We start from the raw sequence: 22,502 nt of genomic DNA, 5'->3' as shown, positions 1-22,502 counted from the left end.
GCACATTATTTTACCAGTGTCACAATTATCTTATTTGAATCATATCATTTTTTTATTATATCATTTCAGATTCAACTCATATTTTATATTTTTTTTATAAAAAATAAAATGTATACTTATTTAAATAATCCCAAATAACATTTTAAAATTAATAGCTGAAACACGTGATTGTATCCAATCACACCGCACCTTCACCGCACGAAAATTCTCGCTAGCTTAATGAAAAAAGGGCGATTATACTAACAGTCCCTATAGTTTAAAAGTTGTGTCACTTTAGTCCCTGACTTTTCAATTGTGACACATTTTACCTTGAATTTTGAATATTGTTCCAAATAAGGACAATTGAAGATACCATTAGACTTTTCAAGGGCAAAATCATCAATTTGATAAAATATAAACTAATTTGACAAAAATAAATGTCAAAAAAATATTTTTAAATTTTTAAAAATTATTTATACCCACCAAAGATAAAATTATGTAAAATTAAGATATCTTTTAGACATTTATTTATTATTTATTTTACCAAATTAATTTTTATTATATGTTTGGATGATGATCATGAAATGGGTAGTTGTTAAGCTTTTAATGTGTAATCGATATATTTAATATGTGAAATATTTTTAGCTTTGGATTTTTTTTTTTATTTGATGGATTGGTTTAATAATGATATCAAAGTTGTCACCATATTTGACTTTTGAAAAAATAGAAACTAATTTAATGAAAACAAAAACAACCACCCATTACATGATTATTATCCAAACACATAATAAAAATTAATATGGTAAATAAATAAATGTTTAAAAGTGTACTGGGGAGAGATATTCGTCGTTGTCCGTACTCCTTGAGTCCAAGCTCCGTGTCTATCCGATCAACATGGAAACACAATGGCGGTGAGCTACCCGGCAGTGTGTTGCCGGAAAACCCCTCCGATGGTCAAGTTGGCACCCACTCAGAGAGAGAGAGAGAGAGAGAGAGAGGGGAAGAGAGTTCGATCTACGTTAAGTTTTTCTCCCCAAATGATGTTCCATCATCAGCATGGGGGGCGCAGTCATGCTTATATACTTTTTGCGTTCACCTCTGCACCCACTAGTCTATTGATACGTGGAGCTGCTCTCCCATCCGTTAACACAAATCCAGCTAAACCCCACCTAATCAAACCGCCCGACAACATTAGCAGGAACGGGGCAGCCCGACGGCATCACCTCGGCCTCATACGACCGTGCTACATAACGAGTCCGACGGCGCCACTCGCCGAGCTTCATCACAACCGAGCTCAGAAGCATTCTGATAGGGCTGGGCTCTAGAAAAGTTAAGCTAGTATTCAGAAGACCTTTTCGGCCGAGCTAAATGGGCGAACCATGAAACCCGGGTTGACAGACGATCATCTTGGCCAAGTTAGCTTGGCCCAAACATGGAACTTGGGCCTCGACCGAGCAAAACCAACTTTGGACAAGGACAAGCCCAAATTAGCTCGGTCCAAACATGGGACCTGGGCCTGGACCGAGGAAAACCAACTCTAGACAAGCCAAGTCAGCTCGGCCTAAACACGCTCGGCTCTCATTCTGCCGGCTTCTACCACGGCCCAAAGCCAGATTATGAATCTCCCTCTCAAAAAGATTTATCAATTTTTCATAATTTTATCTTTAGTGGGTAAAAATAATTTTTAAAAATTCAAAAACATTTTTTTGACATTTATTTTTGTCAAATTAGTTTATATTTTATCAAATTGACGATTATGCCCTTGAAGAATCCAATGGTATCTTTAATTGTCCTTATTTGGAACAAGATTCAAAATTCATGGTCAAATATATCACAATTAAAAAGTCAGGGACCAAAACGACACCATCTCCAAACTATAGGGACCATTGGTGTAATTCACCCATGAAAAAAATAAAGGAAAATTAAGACGGTGTTTGGTTCACTTTTGGAATCATGATTTCAATATAAAATTTTTAAAATGTTTTTTAAAATTTATAACCAAATATACAACTCAAAATCATACAAAACTCAATTTAAAAATTATTTTTGAAACTCATAATTAAATACACAATTCAAAACTCAATTTAAAATTCTTTTCAAAACTCAAAACTAAACTCTTGTCAAAATTCTATTTTAAAAAAAAAATTTAAAAATATTTTTTTATTTTTTAAAAAAATTATTTTTAGAATCTTGATTTGAGTGTGAAGTCGTGCTTGAGTTGTAAAAAGAGAAAATTTGTTTAATTATGGGTTTTGAAAAGTGTTTTGGCCATATGTATTTGGTGGCTTAGGTTGGATGGTATTGGCGTTGTTTGGCAAATGGAAATCCAGGCTACTGTAGCCTTTTGAGAAAAAAAAAAAATCCAAAAAGCAGCACTGTTGCTCATCACTTCCCACGTGAGGCAGAATAATAATGACAGAGTGTAAAATGACTCTTTTGCCCATTTAATTTTGAGAAATCCATGACAGTAGCAGCAATACACACAGGGGCATTTTGGTCATTTAATTATCCCACATCATGTCAAAGTTGTAATGGTCAGACTATAAAATGACGTTTTTGCCCTTTTAATTTTTGAGAAACCCACGACAGCAACAACAATACACACAGGGGCATTTTGGTCATTTACTATCCCAATCATTTCAAACTCATTTTTCCATACAATAATCAAATAAAAAATTCAACCCAATCTTCCCAAACACAAAAATAATACAGCAGTGATTTAGACCCCCTCAAATTTCAACCACCACCACCTCCCACACACACGTGGCGGGTGGTGATTGGAGGAGGAGAAAAAAAAGAAAAAGAAAAAGAGAAAGAAAAAGTGACCAATCAAAAAAGAAAGGGGGTCAAAAGGGGGTGGGGGAAAGGGGGTCCCAATCTTTATTCAAAATAATAATAGCCTACTAAAATAGCCAAATAACCAAAAAGCCTAAAAAAATAGTCACTTCCCAAACAAGGCCATTGTTAGTGAAGATATTGTTAATATGTAAATTGTTAGTGAAAGGATTATGTGAAAGTGTGTTTGTTTTAATGATGTAGTTTGAAAATAGTTAGTGATGAGATTGTTATATTATTTTTATAAAAAATCTAAAAAAAAGAATTATATAGTAAAAAAAAACAAGTGTATATTTTTTTAAATAGCAGGTTACAATTGCAAATAAATAAATAAATAAATTGCACTGTTCCGGTCAATCAAGCAGACAACCGAGTAAACTCAATCCACTAAATAAAAATTATAAAATAAATAAATAAATAAAAACATCTAAAACATTTAATAATTTATAATTAAAATATTTAAAATAAAAAAAATTAAAAATATCTAAATAAAAATTATATATTTAAAATAAAAAAATAAAATTTTCTTAAACATTTTTTAATATTTTAAAAAAATAGATCCATAAAATTTAAAATACACTCAAAATTCAAAAACTTAAAACTCAAAATACAATACAAAACCTTTTTCAAAATTCAAAATTCAAAAACTCTTTTCAAAACTCATAACCAAACAAATTTCTCTTTTTAAAACTCAACTCACAATTCCACACTCAAGTCATAATTTCAAAACTAAATTACACAACCTAATTTTTTTTTTTTAAGAGAAATTACTTATCAGTTAGACAGGTAAAAAAAAGTATCCAAACATGTTGCAACTTGCATTTTATCACAGTATTACTTGCAACCCGAATGTTTTGGTAATTTTCTTTCTATCCCAGTATTAACTAATTATTCCATTTTTTTTTGAAGGTGTTTTTTTTAATTTTTTTTATCACGGTAACAAAACAAATTTTTATTGATAAAAAAATAATTTTTTAATTACTATTTTGTATATTGTTTTCAATATGAATATTTGCTTATTTTTGTTAAGTAAAAATAACAGAAAAATAATATTTTAATAATTAAATTGAACCAAAAAGATACTTTAGACATTTTATTTTATGTTCATTAATATTCAACAACTTACACTGTTGTTTGTGGAGATAGAAGTGCTGTGAGGAACCACATTCACTCTAAAGCTTAGCACAAAAAGCAAAAAAGAAAAAAAAAACAAAACAAAACAAAACAGACTCTAAAAAGAAAAAATTGTGAAGGGTTTCATTTATATTTCATGTTCTTGAAATCTTGGCTATGCAGAAGACACTGCAATGGGACTTCTTACCATGTGAATCCCATCACCCCACATGTACCAACCAAATGAATACTCATCCCTCCTGCTCCCAATTTCTGATTTCACTGTTATGCTGAAGCTCTTCTTCTCCCCAAAATAACTAAAGTCCAACGTTGTTGGAGAGATCTCAACAGAATATCCAACTGGGGGTATGATCGTTGAATTGTACGAACTTCTGTTGCTACCAACATTTGTAACAGTCCTATTCACTGTCATGATGCCTTCAAGTTTTGCAATAGCAAGAGATGGGTAGTTAAGGTTACTTGGTGATGGAACAAATTTATTGGTACTACTGTTGGGAAGGAAGAGAAAATAGTCAGTGTAAGTGGTATCATAAACGAGACCAGGGTCTTCTGCTTTTAAAGGTTGGAAGTGGCCAGCACCATAATGGAAAGGGGTTGCAGGACTTCCATTAGCATCTGTAATTGGTTGACCCATGTTATTATTTAGCCCGGCTGTGCCAAAACAAGAAGAAAAACCTATAAAAATTAGGACACGAAAGATGTCTTGAAAGCTAGAAAATAAAGAACATGTAATGAGTTAAAACATGCAAGTGTACCAGTTGTTATGAGGGCAGATCTTATCATAGCACTGCTCCAATCAGGGTGTATGGCTTTGATGAGTGCAGCTATAGCAGCCACATGAGGGCACGACATGGAAGTTCCAGACTCGATGTTATATTTGACAACTCGATGATCATCAGGCAACTTTGTGGGGGAGGATGCCTCACTCCATGCTGCTAAGATATTCAATCCTGGAGCAGTAATGTCTGGCTGCCAAGATAGCCATTAACCTTAAGTTCATGAAACCATTCACAAGTATGATGACATAAAAGCTACTAATAAATTGTTTTATTGTGCCAAAGAGACTCTAAAATTGAAACATCTTCTATTCTTCTTGTTCATATATAATGATATTGCAGTCGCATGTCCTATACTCGAGGACTTCTCAGTAATGAACAGAGATATAAAACTTCCATTGAAAAGAATGATGCACATTGTCCTGGATGGAGTACACACTGCACTAAATGTAGTATTGCCAACATTTTTTATTTTATTTTATTTTATTTTATTTTTTATTTTTTATTTTTAAATAACTAGAAACAACATGTGTCACCTTTTGGGATTCATTATGGACATCTAAAAGTATAATTTTATAACAATGAATATACTTCTTACCTTGAGAATATTGGGTTCAAGGCCATTTGGACCCATTGAAGAGAAGGATGCCATGAAAGGCGCTGGTTTACTATTCAAAACAGTTTCCGGTGGGACCAATGTTGCCATTGGATTCTTGGAAGTTCGTATGTAGTTGAGAATTGTGGTTGAATCATTGGAAAATACTGTTGTTCCTGGAAGTACATGAGCATCAACTAATATTCCAATGCCATTCTCAGGGTTCTGTAGAATGAACCCAATTCCTTGGACTCTTTTGACCTCTAAACCTTTCTTAACATTATATGAATACCCACTTAGGCACAAAACAATTTTTCCTTTCACAAGCTCCGGTGAGAGAGTACCATCAAGGCATTGTCTGGAAAAATTCAACAACTCAAATTCAAATGGTTCAAAATATCAATTAAATCTATACACTTTTGAACAAAAAGAAATGAATAATTACCCAGTCGTACTATTCGTGGTTGTTCCAGGGACTTCAACATCCCCAGCATAAACTAATTGATACATTTTGTCCAGCTTGAAGGGTGTCACTGTTTGTCCCTATGTATAGATTGAGGAGAAAACATTATGAATAAAATTCAATATAAGAAGAATATTGATATTTAGGCACAAAAGTTAGACTTACTTTCTAGACCCAGTAATGTGTCAACCAATTATCTTCTTAACACACAACTAAGTTTAGAAAGTGGGTCTAAAAAGTAGACTTGTATATCATTTTCCATATAAGAAAGGTTTATTTTTTCTCTTAAAATAATAGATTAGCATTTTATGTGTGATATAGAGATTGATTATCTTAAAATAATAATTAATTACGAAAAATCCACATGATGAAAAAAAAAACTGTAAGACACTACAAGAAAAAGCGTTTTTGGCGACTAAAACTTCATTTTTCGTCGCTGAAAGTAGTAGAATGGGCAACTAAAATGGAATTAGTCGCCAAAATTGAACACTTTTGCCGACTAAAAGAGTTTAGTCGCCGAATACAGGGGTTGTAGCGACTAAAAGGCAGTTTAGTCGCCGAATGTAGGGGTTTTAAAGACTAAAGGTTGTTTAGTAGCCAAAAGTGACGGTTTTTGGCGACTAAAATAATTTAGTAGCCAAAAGGGGACGTTTTTGGAGACTAAAAACAGATTTAGTCACTAAAACTGCTTATTTTTAATTTGAACTTATTTTTTTAGCGACAAAAAATTAATTAGTAGCCCAAAATAATAGAATTGGCGACTAAATAATAGATTTAGTCGCCAAAAGTGGCCTAAATTTTTTTTAATAAATAATTTATTTTTTACATAAATTATATTGAATAAAAATAATTATATTTATATATATAGTTTTGTATTAATACCGGTCTATATACTATATAAATAATATATATTGCATATATATTCATGCGATGTTGAAGTGGCATAGTGGAGGGAGTGTGTTGCTAAAGGTGTTGGCGGTTCGAATGTGGGAGAGGTTGGCGGTTCAAATCACAGAAAAAGCAAAGAAATTGGTTTTTTTTTTTTTTTTTTTTTTTCACGGAAGGAACTTTGGCGACGAAAATTTTAGTCGCTAAAAGTGTTTATTTTGGGCGACTAAACCGTTTAGTCGGCAATTCATGGACTATTGGCGACTAAAAGATTAGTCGCCAAATGTGTGATTTTAAAAAGTGTAAATCACTATTGGCGACTAAAATGTTGGTCGCTAAAGAGCTATTTTTTGCCGACTAAAAAAATTTTGGTCGCCAATACCTCCGGTGACCATATATACGCGACAAAAGGGGCGACTAAAAAAATTAGTCGATGAAAGTAAAAACTCGACTTTCGGCGACTAAAAATGGACTTTTGGCGACTAAAAATTTAGTCGCCAAAAATGCTTTTTCTTGTAGTGAGAGTATTATATATATACTTCTCTTTGTATTTTGATATTGATTTAAATTGTTTAAAGTTTTACCTCAATTTTCATGCCATTTCCTAGCAGAACTGGTGAATTGAACACTCGGTCTATGCTACTTGCACCAACAGTGATGATCCAGGGTGCCACATTTTTCACAGTTGACAGACTAGGGCCTTCATTACCAGCACTGCATGCCACTACAATGTTTGCCTTCACCGCATGTAATGCACCGATTGCAATCGCATCTTGTTCATAGGGTCTAAGACTATTTGATGCGATGGAAATGCTTAGCACATGAACCCCATCAGCAATGGCATCATCAAATGCGGCCAGCATGTCTTCATCGAAGCATGTGTTTCCCTCTAGTTTAGGATGGTTCGGAATTGCCCAACATACTTTGTAGATGGCTAGACGCACTAGTGGGGCACCGCCAGTGGCTGTGCCACTGGCCAAACCACCGAGGACTGAAACATTAGCAACTGCTCGGCCTCCGATAGTAGAGGCTGTGTGAGTTCCATGGCCATCTTTGTCACGGGGTGACCGATAATCCTCTGTGTCATTGAGTCGCCCATAGAATGCCTCATATCCCTTTAGGTAGTATCGAGCTCCAATTAATTTCCTAGAAAAACATCATTTGTGAATTGAATTTATTATGTGTGCGTTACACTATACTAAATTTAAATCTATGCTATATATTAAAATTTTACGTACTTTTTAAAAACAAAAATATGAGTACATAGCACTAGTTAAAAAAAAAAAAATTCTGAATCATGTGCATTCATGAAACTTGAGTTTATGGTGTGTGACCGGTGGACATTACCTCAGTGTTAAAGTTGTACTATTGTAAACTATGCGCCGTAAGATTTAATTCATGAAAACATAATCCACTATGATGAGATCGTCCTCTTTTAATTTGGATTTTGGTGGATTGAACATTCAAATTATCCATATTATATATAAGGAAAATTATATAAATAGAAGTTGCTTAGTAAATTACCTATTGCAATGAGATGGTTGGAAAGCAACCCCATTTTGGCAGATTCCTTTCCATGAATTGGGAATTGGTTCCATCCCTTCATCACTAAAACTCCGTGACTCTGGCCATACCCCTGGGTTTAAAAGAAAAGCAACAGAAAATACTTTATTGAAATTTTAATTCTTGAAAAAATCTATAGAGTAAAATTATAGTGAAATTTTAATTATTTTTCTGTTTTTTATTTTTAATTTTTTAAACATTTAGAACTTTTATCATAAAAATTATGGCGTTTCTTACAATGTATACCTTTTTAGGACTGCATACTGTAGTATTCCCCCTCAAAATTAACAATGTGGTAAACCCACAATGGAGGAGTAGACAGAAAAATAAACCAAAGATAACACATATAACAAGACAACTACTACATATTATTAGAATATTTCACCGAAACTTTTCACTTTGTATGTGAATTTTCATATGACATGGTACGTCTAATTATTATCTTTCAAATACCATAGGTCTTGCATATAAAAATGGCATTTCTCCTTTACATTTTATACGTGGAAGGGAGATCGTTATTTCATAGTTAATTGTTGTGAAAGATACACATCAACAAATCCACTAGAATGACATGAAGGGAAGTTATAAATAGTTGAATGTGAATCTTATGAAAAATAAAAAAATAAAAAAAATTGCTATCTTATTTATGAAATGAAAAATATCAAAATCTAAATAGATAAATAGTAGAAGGTGAGACAAAACGATGAAATGCATATGGAGTGATAGAAGATATCACACACACACAGAGGTGGAGACACAGCTGGCCTAGGCGGGTCACGTGCCCCCCCCAGTTTTAAATTATTTTTTATTTTTTGTTATTGTCATGTATAAAATGCATTCTAATTTTTTTTTTCTTAACATGTTCTTTGGCTAAGTGTTTAATGTATTGTTCACAACAAGTAGTTATTTGATACTTTGGAAACACTATGTGATATTGTTTATTTATTTATTTATTTATTGATCAGCAAAGAAAAACTTTATTGATGAAAAGCATACAAGGTATGGAAAGAACATCAATAAAGGGAAGAGTGCAGAAAGCATCACAGTGACCCATCAAGATCCCAACCAAGTTGGCACCAAGATGAACACGAAATCATCTGCTAGCACAAGCTCCAAGCTCCAAGTTGGTGAGAAACCAACATAAAGAGCAAAAACAAAAACACCAAAACAAGAAACAAAAGACAAGATCAACAGCAGAAAAGAACATCAGACCAAGGCTTGCAACCAGCTTCAACCCATACACCAAACAACATAGCAACCAAATTTACCAAGAGTATGCAGCCACAAAACTATAGCAAACCAGCAGCATAATAACCAGAAGGGCATAGCAGATCAACAACATAACTACAACAGAGCACAACAGCAGGTAGAAATTTCAAATATCTAATCAGCATATCAAACTCCCCCGTGACACACCATTCCACATACAGCAGCAGGCAAATAGTCAATAATACATTTCTCAGCAGCCCAAGAATCCTTAGACTATACATCATCAACCCTTTACCCCACATAGTGATGCCCAATCTCAAGTTGAGAAATTCAATCCATAGAACTATCCTAACCTACAGTAGCTCCACCATCTCTATTCACCAGCACCAAACCAATTGCAACCCAACTGATATACCTATTCACCAATACCAAACTACTGAACAGCAGCATTAACAGCAGAGCCTCCACAGAATATAATCAAAGCCAAAACATTGACAGTAGAAGAATAACAACCACTACCACATTAACATCAGCATCACAAAACAATAGCAACCTAATAGAATTTGACCAAGAGCAACCTAACAGAATAGAAGAGCAATACAGAGCAGCAGGGGCAACTATATAGCAATACACTATAGTAGTTCATCTCCCCCTTTTATCAACTAGCAAGACTTGGAGGTGCAAAGCAATGCCTTATTGTAGCCACTGCTGAGCATAGCAATCCAATGTACTCCCTTATGTAGTCCTGATAATCACATCCAATGTATAACCACTATGCTCTCCGAATCCACCATATTCAGACTGAGGCATGATTCCTATAGCCCAGACACCTTTTCACCTAATTGAGGTTGTGGATCAGATCATAGACAGAGTAATCCAAAGTAAATGTTGACTTGACCCACATTGCATTTCTAACCTTAATGTTTTCACATAAAGCATCAAAACTGGGCTGCACCCCATTGAACATATAATCAATCCTTTGTTTCCAGATTGACCATAAAATAGCTAAAGGAACTACACTCCATATCTTCCTTACCATCTTACTATGCCTACACCCAGCCCACAAATCCAGCATGCCCTGAATTGAACCTGGTAAAACCCATTGCAGCCCCCCCCCAAATTAACAAAATAAGACCAAATCAGCCAAACAAAAGGACAATGGAATATCACATAACTAGAAGGTTCCTCCATCTCTTTACAAAAAATACAACAAACATCCACATTGCCATTAAGTATACCAATCCTTCTCAAGAAACTAGCAGTCTTAATTCTACCCCGCTAAGCCAACCAACCGAAAAATTGAACTCTTGGTGGTACAGCATTCTTCCGTAGTGAACTAGAGACCGTGCAAGTAGGACCAAAACCTAGTTCAAACTAGTGATAGGTAGAAGAAACACTGAAAACACCAAATGGAGTTGCATTCCATTTCAAACAATCCGGGACATTGGCTCTAAGTAGAGAGAAGTTGCTGAGATGGATTGACAATCTACTCAGCGCCTCTTCTTCCCAAGCAAAAAGGGGTCTTCTAAAGTTAAAACCCAATTCCTAAAAGCATCTCTACTAGAATGCTATAGAGACACAGACCCATCTTTGTCATTTGATAGTGAGTAGAGTCTCGGAAACTCATTTCTGAGGCAAAACCGACCTGACCAGCAATCAGTCCAAAATCTAGCTCTTTGACCATCACCAATCAAAACAACTGCATTGCTCCTAAAGAAGTGAAGAAGCTCTGGCCTAGTAGCTATAGTATTGGCAATATCACCCCAGATTTTCGACATCTTGCTGTCTCTATCTGTTGAAGGGAACCAACCCCTACCTTACTCAATATACTTCCCACAAATCACCTCCTTCCAAAGGGAATTTTTTTTAGCACCAAACCTCCACCACCACTTCAGTAAAAGAAAAATATTCATAACTTTTACTCTGCTAACACCTAGCCCTCCAATGCTTTTACTTTTGGAGATATCCTCCTATTTTACCAAATGCACTTTTCCTTCTCAGGTCTGAACCACCCCATAAGAAAGCGGATTGTATTCTGTCAATCTCTTTTGCAACCATCTCGGGCATTTTGAAGAGAGAGAGACAAAAAAAAAAAAACAGGCAAGCTAGCAAGGATAGATTTGATCAAGGTCAACCTCCCAGCGAAGGATAGAAATCTTCTCTTCTAAGAAGCAAGACGTAACTTGCACTTATCAATTACAGGCTGCCAGGTTCTTCTCCTACTTGGGTTGGCACTTAATGGCAGACCTAAGTACTTTAGAGGCAAGATTTGATGATGACAATTCAGACTTGTAGCAAACTCTTGGCCCAGCTCAACAGGAATTCCCACTCCACAAACCACACTTTTATTGTAGTTAATTCTAAGACCTGATACAATTTCAAAGAACCTTAGGATTCTTTTTATATTGGCTACTTCCCCCCGTTCAGCTTCGCAAAAAAAAATAGTATCATATGCAAATTGTAAATGAGTAAGCCTAAGACCACTTGAGCCTACAGAGGCCCCTCTGATCAAACCCAAATGCTTGGCTCCCTCCAGCAAAATGTTGAGGGTTTCAACCACAATATTAAATAGGAATGGTGACAAACTCACCCATTTGCTCTCAAAACCAAAGTTTGATAGCATAGAAAACAAAAATTCCCAATTCACTGAGTCAAAGGCTTTTTCAAAATCAAGTTTAAGCACAATACCACTCTCACTAGCCTTCTTCCAGCCATCTACTATCTCATTTGCAATAAAGATACCATCTAAGATATATCTACCCTTGATGAAAGCTGATTACGTTTCATTTATGATTCTTGGCAACACCTGGGACAACTTGTTAGATAAAACCTTGGCCAAAATTTTGTACAATGAGCCTACTAAACTAATAGGCCTATATTCACTTAGGCTAGTTGGGTTCTTAACTTTGGAATTAAAGCTATGAAAGAGCTATTTAAACCTCGAACCAACTTAGCATTCAGGTGAAAATCCCTCATAAACTGCATAACATCCTCCTTAACTATACTCTAACATTTTTGAAAAAAGCCCAAATTAAAACCATCCGGCCCAGGAGCTTTGTTACCCCTACAAGATTTGATGGCATTATTGATTTCCACCTCTGTGAATTTTGCCTCTAAAAGGCCGGAATCATTGGCATCCCCAATTGACTTAAAATGGCCATTAAGGGAAGGTCTTATCTTCCATGGCTCAGCAAAAAGATTACTGAAATAATTCAACACCTCTGATTTAACACCTATGGGATCTTCAATATTAATTTCATTCACTAGAATTGAGCATAAGGCATTCCTATTGCGCCTACAACTTGCCACAGAATGGAAAAAAGAGGTGTTTTTATCGCCCGATGTTGCCCATTTGAGTATAGATTTTTGAAGCCACAACCTCTCTAACATTTTATTTATCTTCCAAGCATCGCCGTGCAATACTCTTCTCCTAGCCAGTTCATCTGCAGATAATGTCCTTTTTTCAGCAACTAGATCAAGGACATGTGTTTCCTCTTCTGTAGCTTTTAACTTGTTCTCCACATTTTCTAACACCTCGATGTTCTACTTCTTTAGGGAAGATTTCAAGGATTTGAATTTGACTAAACATTTAAAACCAACCCAACCCAACACATGTAATTCAACCCAAGTTTTCTCAACAAATGACAAGAATTGAGGATGCATAGACCAGGCATTAAGGTACCTAAAAGGTCTAGGGCCCCAATCTCTCTCATCTTCCATTAAGAGGATGGGACAATGGTCAGAGAACAATCTTGGTAATCCCCATAGCTTGAAGTTAAAATATTGCAACCAATCTAGGTTTAGTAAAAATCTATCTAACCTGCTCCATCTTTCATTCTCATATGAGTTACACCATGTGAATTTCCTTCCACACATTGATAGATCAGACACCTCTAATTGCTCAATCATTTCATTGAACTCTCTCACCCCCTTATCCCTTCTAGAGCATTATTTTCTTTCAGAGATGCATCTAATTTCCTTAAAATCACCCCTCAAACACCATGGAAATAAGAACTGTGATTTGAGCCTCACTAGAATATCCTGCATCCCTTTCCTTCTGTCAGAATCATTTGGCCTATAGACATTCACCACTACACAGCTAAAGTTGAAAAAGATCGTACCTGTGAGTAGGAGAAAATTATGATTGCAACAACATTGATTGAGCTGAAAGACCTCAGGATTCCAGATGTAGAGTAACCCCCAGCTGCACCCTCTGAGTCAACGGACATGAATTCCACTTTTTCTCCAGCCCAAATAGAGTTCACAAACTCTGCGTTGATTCCCTGTTTTTTAGTCTCTTGCAACAACACCATGTCAATCTTTCTTTCCTTGAGAACCTTCATGATCTTCTTTTTTTTTTCAAGGCCTTCCTAGCCCCCTAATATTCCAAGATAACAACTTCATTAATAAAAATTAGCACTCCTAAACCTCCTGGAATAGTCATTTAGCAGACTACTCCCTTTCTCCTTTTTTTGAACTGTTTCCATGTCCTTTGTTTCCAATTCAAGAAGTTTGCTCACAACCTCATCCTCTTTATCTTCAAAATTCAACCTAAGAGCTTTCCCCATTTGTAAAGTTGCTTCAGCCTTATTGAGTAGCATCTTACCACGATCGGATGCACTTGCTATAGAGAGAGAGAGAGAGAGAGAGAGAGAGAGAGAAATTGCTACAGCAGCGGATCTAAAAACTGCTCCTTTCCTGAGATTGATAGATGGCCCTAGTATGTTGTGACCAAGTTTGAGACCACCTTTCTTGTTCCAAACTTTTCTTCTCATACCTTTACTCTTCTTCCTCGTGCAAGCCTTCTTTTTCTAGACTGCTAAACTGGAACTTTTCCCAAACTTGCCAAGAATGACTCCACTGCCTTCTCCTAGTTGGACCTGGTCATGATCTAAAGCCCCACAACATCTAGATTAATTTTCTTAGAAATAGTTGGGTTACCTGGGCTACTAGGACCACTAAATTTCTGGGCCAAACTAACAGAGTTCCCCTCACTGTGGGCCTTACTCAGCACAACTTCTAGATTTAAACCGAGCCCATATCCTGCAGAACCACTCACACTTCTAATGAAGCCTGGCGTGAAAAATTTGCCTTCCACAATACGCTTTCCATCACTTTTACCATGCATAAAGCCCGCCATTTTTTTCTGAAACACTGACATCCTGTGCCCCTCCAACATTTGGCATTGCAATGATGATGTTTGTTTCTTCCACCATAGAAGTACTCTGCCGACTGACATCCACATGCGCTGTCTCTACTTCCCTTGCAGCTAGGTTGACAGCTTTCTGACTCCCCACCACACCGCCACGCTGGACAGCCTGCAAGCTAACCATTCATGTGCTGAGGTCGTTTTCTTCCTTGTTTGAGCTCAAGATGTCTTCTTCCTTGTGCGAACTCAGATCAGCCCTATCCTTTTGCTGGGTATGGCAATTGCATTGCCTCATAACAACCTTAAAAATTACAATCCGCACCTCGCAAATCTTCATTGGGTATAAAATACCTTTGCAGTCCAGATCAATAGTGCAATTGATGGACTCCATACAGGACATTGCTATCCTCACCTTACCACATTGAAGGTTCTTAAGGCTCAGTGTATCATCATCTAGTCCAACAACCTTACCCTAAAACCTCTCTATACGACTGAAGGTGTTGAAACTCTACAAATTTGGAGGAACCCCATAGCAGCTAAGCCACACAAGCCTTTCCTGGTCAAGCACCATGCCTTGTTTCCATTCTTTAACTGAGTCACTCCACTCCTTAATCCATCCGTCCAAATGTTTGAGACTCTCTTTCATCAATGGTGCAGAATTGAAAGAGCGTATGACATCTCTACCACCACCTAGAGAAAACTTGATATCCCCTAAGCCCCTATTCTGCAATTCCTTCTTAAATTTGGCTGCAGAGCAAGTAGATTTTAGCCTAATAATCACACTCTCATATAACCATCCATTACCTTCTTTAGTTGCCATAATGGTAATAGTTGGTTTGGAAGAGGATCCACCTTCTTTAACAACCTGAACATACAATTTATTCCCATTTTGCATCATAGAGGCAGCTATGGACTTACGTCTGGTCTGCCTCCCATAGATCGGATGAACTGACCTCTGCTTCCCATCGACCTCCTTACCAAACTCTGCTAACTTGACCTTGAGAGCTTTATCATCACACCACAGCCCATCTGTTTTTTGAACCACCATGTTTGCCGCTACTGGGTAGTCATATCTGACAAAATCGAATCTGGTGTGTGTCGTTTTCCTTCTCTTGAAAGGGATGAAAACATCTCTCACACCTCCAAAGTTAGAAAATAAAGAGTGCAGTCTTCTCGGGTCCATCGAGTCTGGAATGTCATCCACAAAAATGGTATAGGTGACTGCCCATACCTTCGTGTTCCATGATCTTGGCCTTCCATGTCTTCGAACCACCGGCCTCCAACCTCCGAACTCTCTCTTTCTAGAACTCATCTGTTGATTAAGTCACTTTTTTATTTTTATTATTATTATTTTTTTATGTAGTAGTTTAAATCAATCGTGTAGCGAAAAATATTATAAATTAGATATAATGAACTCATTATTTTCAAGTAGTTAATATACTAAGTGTGATTTATGATTTTCTATGCTTTGAGCATCATGTAAGCAATGCCATATGGTATTCTAAGATTGTTTAATAATTTTCATTCAAAACACATCATTTATAAGCAATGTCATCTCTTCAATATTTTTATGTAAATAAAATTAAATAGATTTTATAATAATTCGTGCTATAAATGATGTGTTTTTATTTTTGAAGTTAGGAATTTTGATCCATAATTTTTTATGCTAAAATTACAAACTTACGTGATCATCCCACGCCGAGCTATTCCACACTATTATAGAATTTTGATTTGTTCTTATTAATAATGAATATGTGTAGACCGCCCCGAACTCTCTCCGCGCGGCCCCCCTTTCGGAGAGGGCGCGAATTGGGTTCTAGTTACTATAGTTCAGACTCCTGTCACGGTTCTGAATCTAATCTTACAAAGTGCAATGTAAGACTAATAAATCACCAAAGAGTCCAAATCCGGCAAATCGTTTTGGAAAATCGATTTTAATCAAAAAGTGCCAAACATGGACTGCTTTGCCAGATTTCAGAGTCACCACCTAAATATTTTATTTTGGAAAATTTAGGAAACCCTGACTCATGCCAAAGGCCATGTATCCGTCATTACTAAAGTTGCCTCGGCTTGGGAACTTGGGTACGAGAGGGGAAGGTCCTGAAATGAGCACCCTTGCTCGCCCGATAAAAGGATCGGCTTCTACTAAACATGATATGTTATTTTGAAAACACATGTGTTCTTATTCCGGTTTATTTGCTAACTTTACTATGTGATGCGCACAGCATACAAGTATAGACTAAATCACTCGATTTGGAACAAAACATCTCATGTTCGTTTTTCAAAAATGGTTTGGAAGTGCTACTCTCAAGTAGGCTAAAACGCAGATTTGCCACCCGCAAGTGGGCTTAAAACAACATGATTTGCCACTTCGCAAAATGGGCTTAAAACTCACATTTGATAAATTGTTCTAATTCAAGCAATAAAGCCTTCACCCACAGGCATTCATGCAGTTAAACACTTAAGCAAATAGCCTTATGGCAAGCATGCTAAACATGGCAACACTCATACTTATGCAAGTATGTTAAAGCGTAAACACTTACAGTGTACTCCGAGCCAAAACAGAAAACTAGTTAGAAATCATGTATGATCCTAGCTATGTCGAAGATGCCTAATGCAACGCATGCAATAATGCAACTAATAGGCTCAGCTATATAAGATGGCATATGAATGCAACACTTGATAACATTCTTTGGAACACGTATTCAAGAAAGTGTATTAAAATACGATGCAGTTTGAATGATGCGCCGAGCCCGGTGTATGCAAGACAAATGAACGATGCACGCATGAAAAACATAAGGTATGCTAATTGAGATATGCCCTAAACTAACCATCAAAAGCTAATAAGTAAAAGGGAGAAAGAAATGGGGGTTGGAAGACATGTACACACGCACGCACCCTTATTACAACATTGTGCCCTCTCGACGGAGGTTCCGAATGAATAAAAGCTAAGCTAATCTACTAACTAATTAACTAACTTAGCTAATTAATTACAACACAATTGAAATTAAATAGCTAGCTAATCTAAGCTAATTAATTACAAACTGAATTAATTAATTAAACGCTTAACTAATCAATTACAAAAATGACTAAGCTAATAAACTAATTAGCTAAGCAATTGGAATGAACGGCCTCGGGAAGCGAGGGGGATATGCATGCTCGGTTGGCTTCACCCCGAAAATCCACCGCCTAGCCTCAAGATGCCTCTGTTTGCACTCTTTTGGACCTCTGAAAATTGTGCCAACTTCTAGACTGCTTCTGTTTGATCCCAGGAACATGTTGAGGGATGATCAGGTAGAAGAGATGGCCATCGGCCAGTGTTGGTGGCCGATCGACTGGCATGGGTGGCCAGTCGGCTAGGGCATGTGGCCGGTCGGCCACTGATTCCTGAAATTTTTCCTTTTGCTGCAACAAAGCACAAATAGAGGCATGACAATATATTTGCAAGGAAATGTGTGTGCAACTACCCTCCTTATCATGTTTCAAGCTCAAAGGAGCGTAGTACTCGGCTCTCAAGCCACCAACCACGCATCTCAATGCATGATGGCCGAAGAGTCAAGCTTGCACAATGTTAGTGAATGCACAAACAACACATAAGAGCCTCCACCTCTATCATGCATGGTCAAGAGGGTCGGCGACCAAGAAATGTGACACGTTTCATCACTTGGAGTATGAAACATCTCACATTTCTTGTGTTTGGATTAACATCTGATCCAAACACAATAGAATGCAAACAACATGCTAATCTTTCAATGCTAAAGCGGGATGCACAAGACTCAATCATGCAAGCAATACATGTAAGACATGTTAAAAGGGGCCAAGAGCACTAAAGCAAGTGAAGAACATTACTCATGAGGCATGCACTATCAATCTCAAATGGTCAAACCAGCTATGGATAGACCATAGATACTCCAAAATAGTGGCCAAAACACACTAAAACTTAGGCACAAAAAGTAAGAAATGCATGCTCATTCATTCGCTTGCAAGCAAGGCACAAAGCTTAACTTTCAAACACATTGAGAGAGTGATACATATGAGAGTATGACAGTGAAACGTGCTCTGAAATCACATATCAAATGATGACATATCATGAAAACATCACAAGTAAAGCATGCTAGGGGCCTCAAACACAAAGCTAGTGAAACCCGACTACACTATAGCTATACAAAGCTAAGCATATATGACTAAGACCACTTAAAACAGACCTCAAGCATGTTAAATAGTGGCAAAAATGTGCTGGAGCAAAGCTGACACATGCTGGGATGATGAGCTAAAACCTTAGGCATGCAAGACTAGTAAGCAAAATTACACTACAAGTGTAAGATGCAAGCAACAAGTGACCAAGCCGGCCCAAAACAGAGCTTAAATATGTTAAAATATAGGCTAAAACATGCTTGAACCAAGGCTACATTAACCACAAAAACAAGCTACTTTGGAATGCTAACAAGGCATAGCAAAGAGATACAAGGAGGGGAGATGTGACGACCCAAACCTGCCTCTATGGGTTAAGGCCATAACCGGCCAGTAATCACGAGATTACCTATGGCCTCAAACCAAATAAGACAAAACTCATCAGAGTAAAGGGGCCAAACAGAAGCAAATTTAAAACTTTGTCCATAGAGCCGTGCTTATATGCACATCATAACATTCCACATTTACATATGTTAATAACTCACAGCAGAAAGTATAGTAGCATAAGGTTTTGTACAGACAGGATCATTCAAATCTAAGTCAGCAAAACAAAACTATACACAGACGTATACCGAAGTCCTCGCCAACATGACAAAATACACAGAAAGGCAAAAGGGCGAAGACGCGTCTCATGCGTGAGACGCCAGGGCTGACTCTTCAAAACTTTGGTTGTTCCTTACAGACTTCACTGAGGATGGGTCTGGACCTCTCTTGGCTCACCTACAAACACATGAATGAGCGTGAGCGAAAGCCCAGTGAATAATATCAAATAAAGAATATACATTTGAACAATATACATCAAACGGCCTTAGGCCCAATTTATATTTCTAACTAATACTTACATACATAGACATATGTAGGTTAATTAACAGCGGTTCCAAACACATCATACGGCCTCGGGTCCAATTCATTAGTATCATTTAGGTCAAACTGGCCTTTGGCCCCATTCGTACTTTTGTTCACGTCGAACTGGCCTCTGGCCCATTCGTTTATGTCAAACTGGCCTTTGGCCCATTCAAATGACAAACTGGCCTTCGGCCCATCCTTTCCTTCATGTCAAACCGGCCTCTGGCCCATTCAAATGACAAACTGTTATTCGTGTCAAACTGTCATTCGTGTCAAACTTGCCTTTGGCCCATTTATTTATTCATGTCGAAACGGCCTCTGACCCATTCATTCATGTCAAAACGGCCTCGGGCCCATCCATTCATTCTTGTCAAAACGGCCTCAGGCCCATCCATTCATTCTTGTGAAAACGGCTTCGGTCCATTCATTTATTCTGGTCAAAACGGCCTCCGGCCCATTCATTTATTCTTGTCAAAACGGCCTCCGGCCCATTCATTTGGTATAGCAAACATTGTCCACCAATCGAATCAACGAATCTTATAAAACTTACATGGACGTAAGCAATTACACAATAACATATTTCAGATTTCTTTGTTAGATATTACTCACAGTGATAGGCTGATTGATTTGCTCTAGAGCTTGACCCTAAACATCACATAACACATATGGGTCACAACCGATTCAATCCGTTCTTAATTCACATATTCCTCTTTAGGCTTAATTCTTATTCTTCTAACTCATTTACCATGCTCAATGTATGCCTAAGAGTATTTAGAAGTGAAAGGGAACAAAAAACGGAACACATAATGCATTTTCAAAATTCCAGAAAATAGGGTCCTCGCTCGAGCGTGGACTTCCCCGCTCGAGCGGACCCATGAGGTCTGCAAAAGTGTTGGATGCATCAAAATTACGCTCGAGCGTGAAGTATGGAGCTCGAGCTAAAGGTCTATCTACATAGCTTCCCGCTCGAGCGGACATCCAAGTCTGCAAAAATACTAGGAGCACAGAATTCACGCTCGAGCGGACATCAAATTTTCTGGGTTTTCCAGAACATGTTCTTGAGCTCCAATTCGACATTCAATGGTTCTAGATGCATGATTTTGGCTCAAACTTCACATAATCATATACTAACATGGTACCAACACCAAATTACAACACAATGGAGCTCAATTTCACAAATTAATCACATGCATGTCCCAATCTACACCAAATTCACTTTCAACATAACAATTTCATGCATTCAAGCTCATACTTCTTATGAATGGTACATGCATGTGAGATATAACTTCCATTTCAACTCAAATTGTACAAATGGTGGTCACAAGCATGGATTCTAGCCAAGATTCTACATGGATCATATTTTTCATGCTCAACTATACCAATTCATGGCAATTATACACATGCATGCATTACATGACTTCAAATTCATCAAATACAACATGATTCTTGTTCTTGATCACCCTTCAACTTTGAATTCACAAAATTACAAGATTAAACTCATGAATTTATAATCAATTACTCACCTAGAAGCTCAATCTTCCCAATAGAAGCAAGTTCTTGAGCCTAGCCCTTCAAAGCTTGAGCTCCTTAGCAAAATCTTCAAAATTGAACCCTCTCTATCTCTAAATCCTGTTCTCTCTCTCTCTCTAGAGAGGAATTTCGGATGATGAGCTCCAAAAGGAACAAAGGGAGGGTGTATAATGGCTTTTAAAAGCTCCTTCTCAAATACATTATTCTAATGTAAAATAATTAAGCACTAACCCATTAATTTAATCTAATTAATTTTATCCAAATTAATTTTTAATTAAATTTCACCGTAGGCTCTAAAAATTATGACAATCACGAGGGCATAATCAATTTCGGGTTCTGTGGCCGATAAGGCCTTCAATTTAAATTTCGAGGCAGATAATCAAACAGATATTCCTACGGTGAACAGATAAAAATTCAAAACCACATATATTCATATAAATGACACTCAAAATCATATCAAACACATAATCATATGCATAAGGAGGATAAATTAGCATAATACGGAACAGGGGTATCACAGTCTTCCCCCCTTCAGGAAGTTTGGTCCTCCAAACTTATTTTATCTCTAGTTGAAAGCAACTTGAGAGACTTTCTTATTCAACGGTTTCAATCCTTTTGATAGTTACCTGCTTAGTCTCAAAATCAAGCAATACTCTGTTCTCAATCAGTCAGAGACTTACCTTTCCCACCATACAAGGTTTGTACGGTGCCATACCGAAACTAGAGTGTGACCCGTTGTTGTAAGTAAAGTCTGCCAACGATGGATAGATTTTTTCCAGCTTCCCTGAAAAATCTAAGGCATGTATTTAGAGCATTCCTCTGAAAATCTAAAAGTTCTTTCTGGTTATACATCAATTAGCGGATGGAAGGTAGCGCTGACTCACAATCCAGTTCCCATCGCCTCTTGAAGGCTTGTCAGAATTCAAACACATTTTAGGATCCCTGTCCACAAACAATAGATACTAGGATCCCATGCAAACGAGCAATCCTGTCGATGTAAACAATTGCTAGTCTATAAGCATCATACGAAAATTTCACAAGGAGGAAATGAGCAAACTTTGTAATCCTATATACAATAACCCAAACGGGACTTATACCCTGGGTGTCCAAGGCAGCCCCATAATGAAATTCGTTATTTGGCTTTGACTTGTTGGTACCGAAAATATTTAGACATAAATTCAACAATTTTCTTTTTCACAATAGGTCACCACATACTTATTTCAGATGTCAGCTAACTTTACCATAGAAGTTCGGTCTATTCCCTTGTCACAAAAGTTCAATTCATTCTTCAATAACTCTGCAATTCACAATCCGATTCGGTATTTAGTTTAGTGACTCATCACA

General features: G+C 37.0%; 1 protein-coding gene across 3 annotated transcripts in view; it reads right to left on the bottom strand.

Annotated features, from left to right (window-relative positions):
* Positions 1 to 3,880: 3,880 nt before the first annotated feature.
* Positions 3,881 to 22,502, bottom strand: part of LOC114310149 (subtilisin-like protease SBT5.6) — a 43,857-nt gene continuing 25,235 nt past the window's right edge. For 2 of the 3 annotated variants that reach the window (XM_082887487.1, XM_082887488.1), the window contains 6 exons: positions 8,195 to 8,306; positions 7,255 to 7,816; positions 5,765 to 5,862; positions 5,323 to 5,677; positions 4,704 to 4,917; positions 3,881 to 4,599 (listed from right to left, as the gene is read on the bottom strand). In XM_082887487.1, the coding sequence (XP_082743613.1) occupies positions 4,103 to 4,599; positions 4,704 to 4,917; positions 5,323 to 5,677; positions 5,765 to 5,862; positions 7,255 to 7,816; positions 8,195 to 8,306 (1,838 nt within the window). In that variant the 3' untranslated portion in view covers positions 3,881 to 4,102. The remainder of the gene's footprint in view (positions 4,600 to 4,703; positions 4,918 to 5,322; positions 5,678 to 5,764; positions 5,863 to 7,254; positions 7,817 to 8,194; positions 8,307 to 22,502) is intronic. The other variant, XM_082887489.1, reaches the window with a different exon arrangement.

Source organism: Camellia sinensis, chromosome 9 (genome assembly GCF_055761805.1).
Source record: "Camellia sinensis isolate YWXY chromosome 9, ASM5576180v1, whole genome shotgun sequence".
NCBI lineage: Eukaryota > Viridiplantae > Streptophyta > Magnoliopsida > Ericales > Theaceae > Camellia > Camellia sinensis.
The sequence above is the reverse complement of the archived record's forward strand: the minus strand, read 5'-3'. Positions and strand labels throughout refer to the sequence as shown.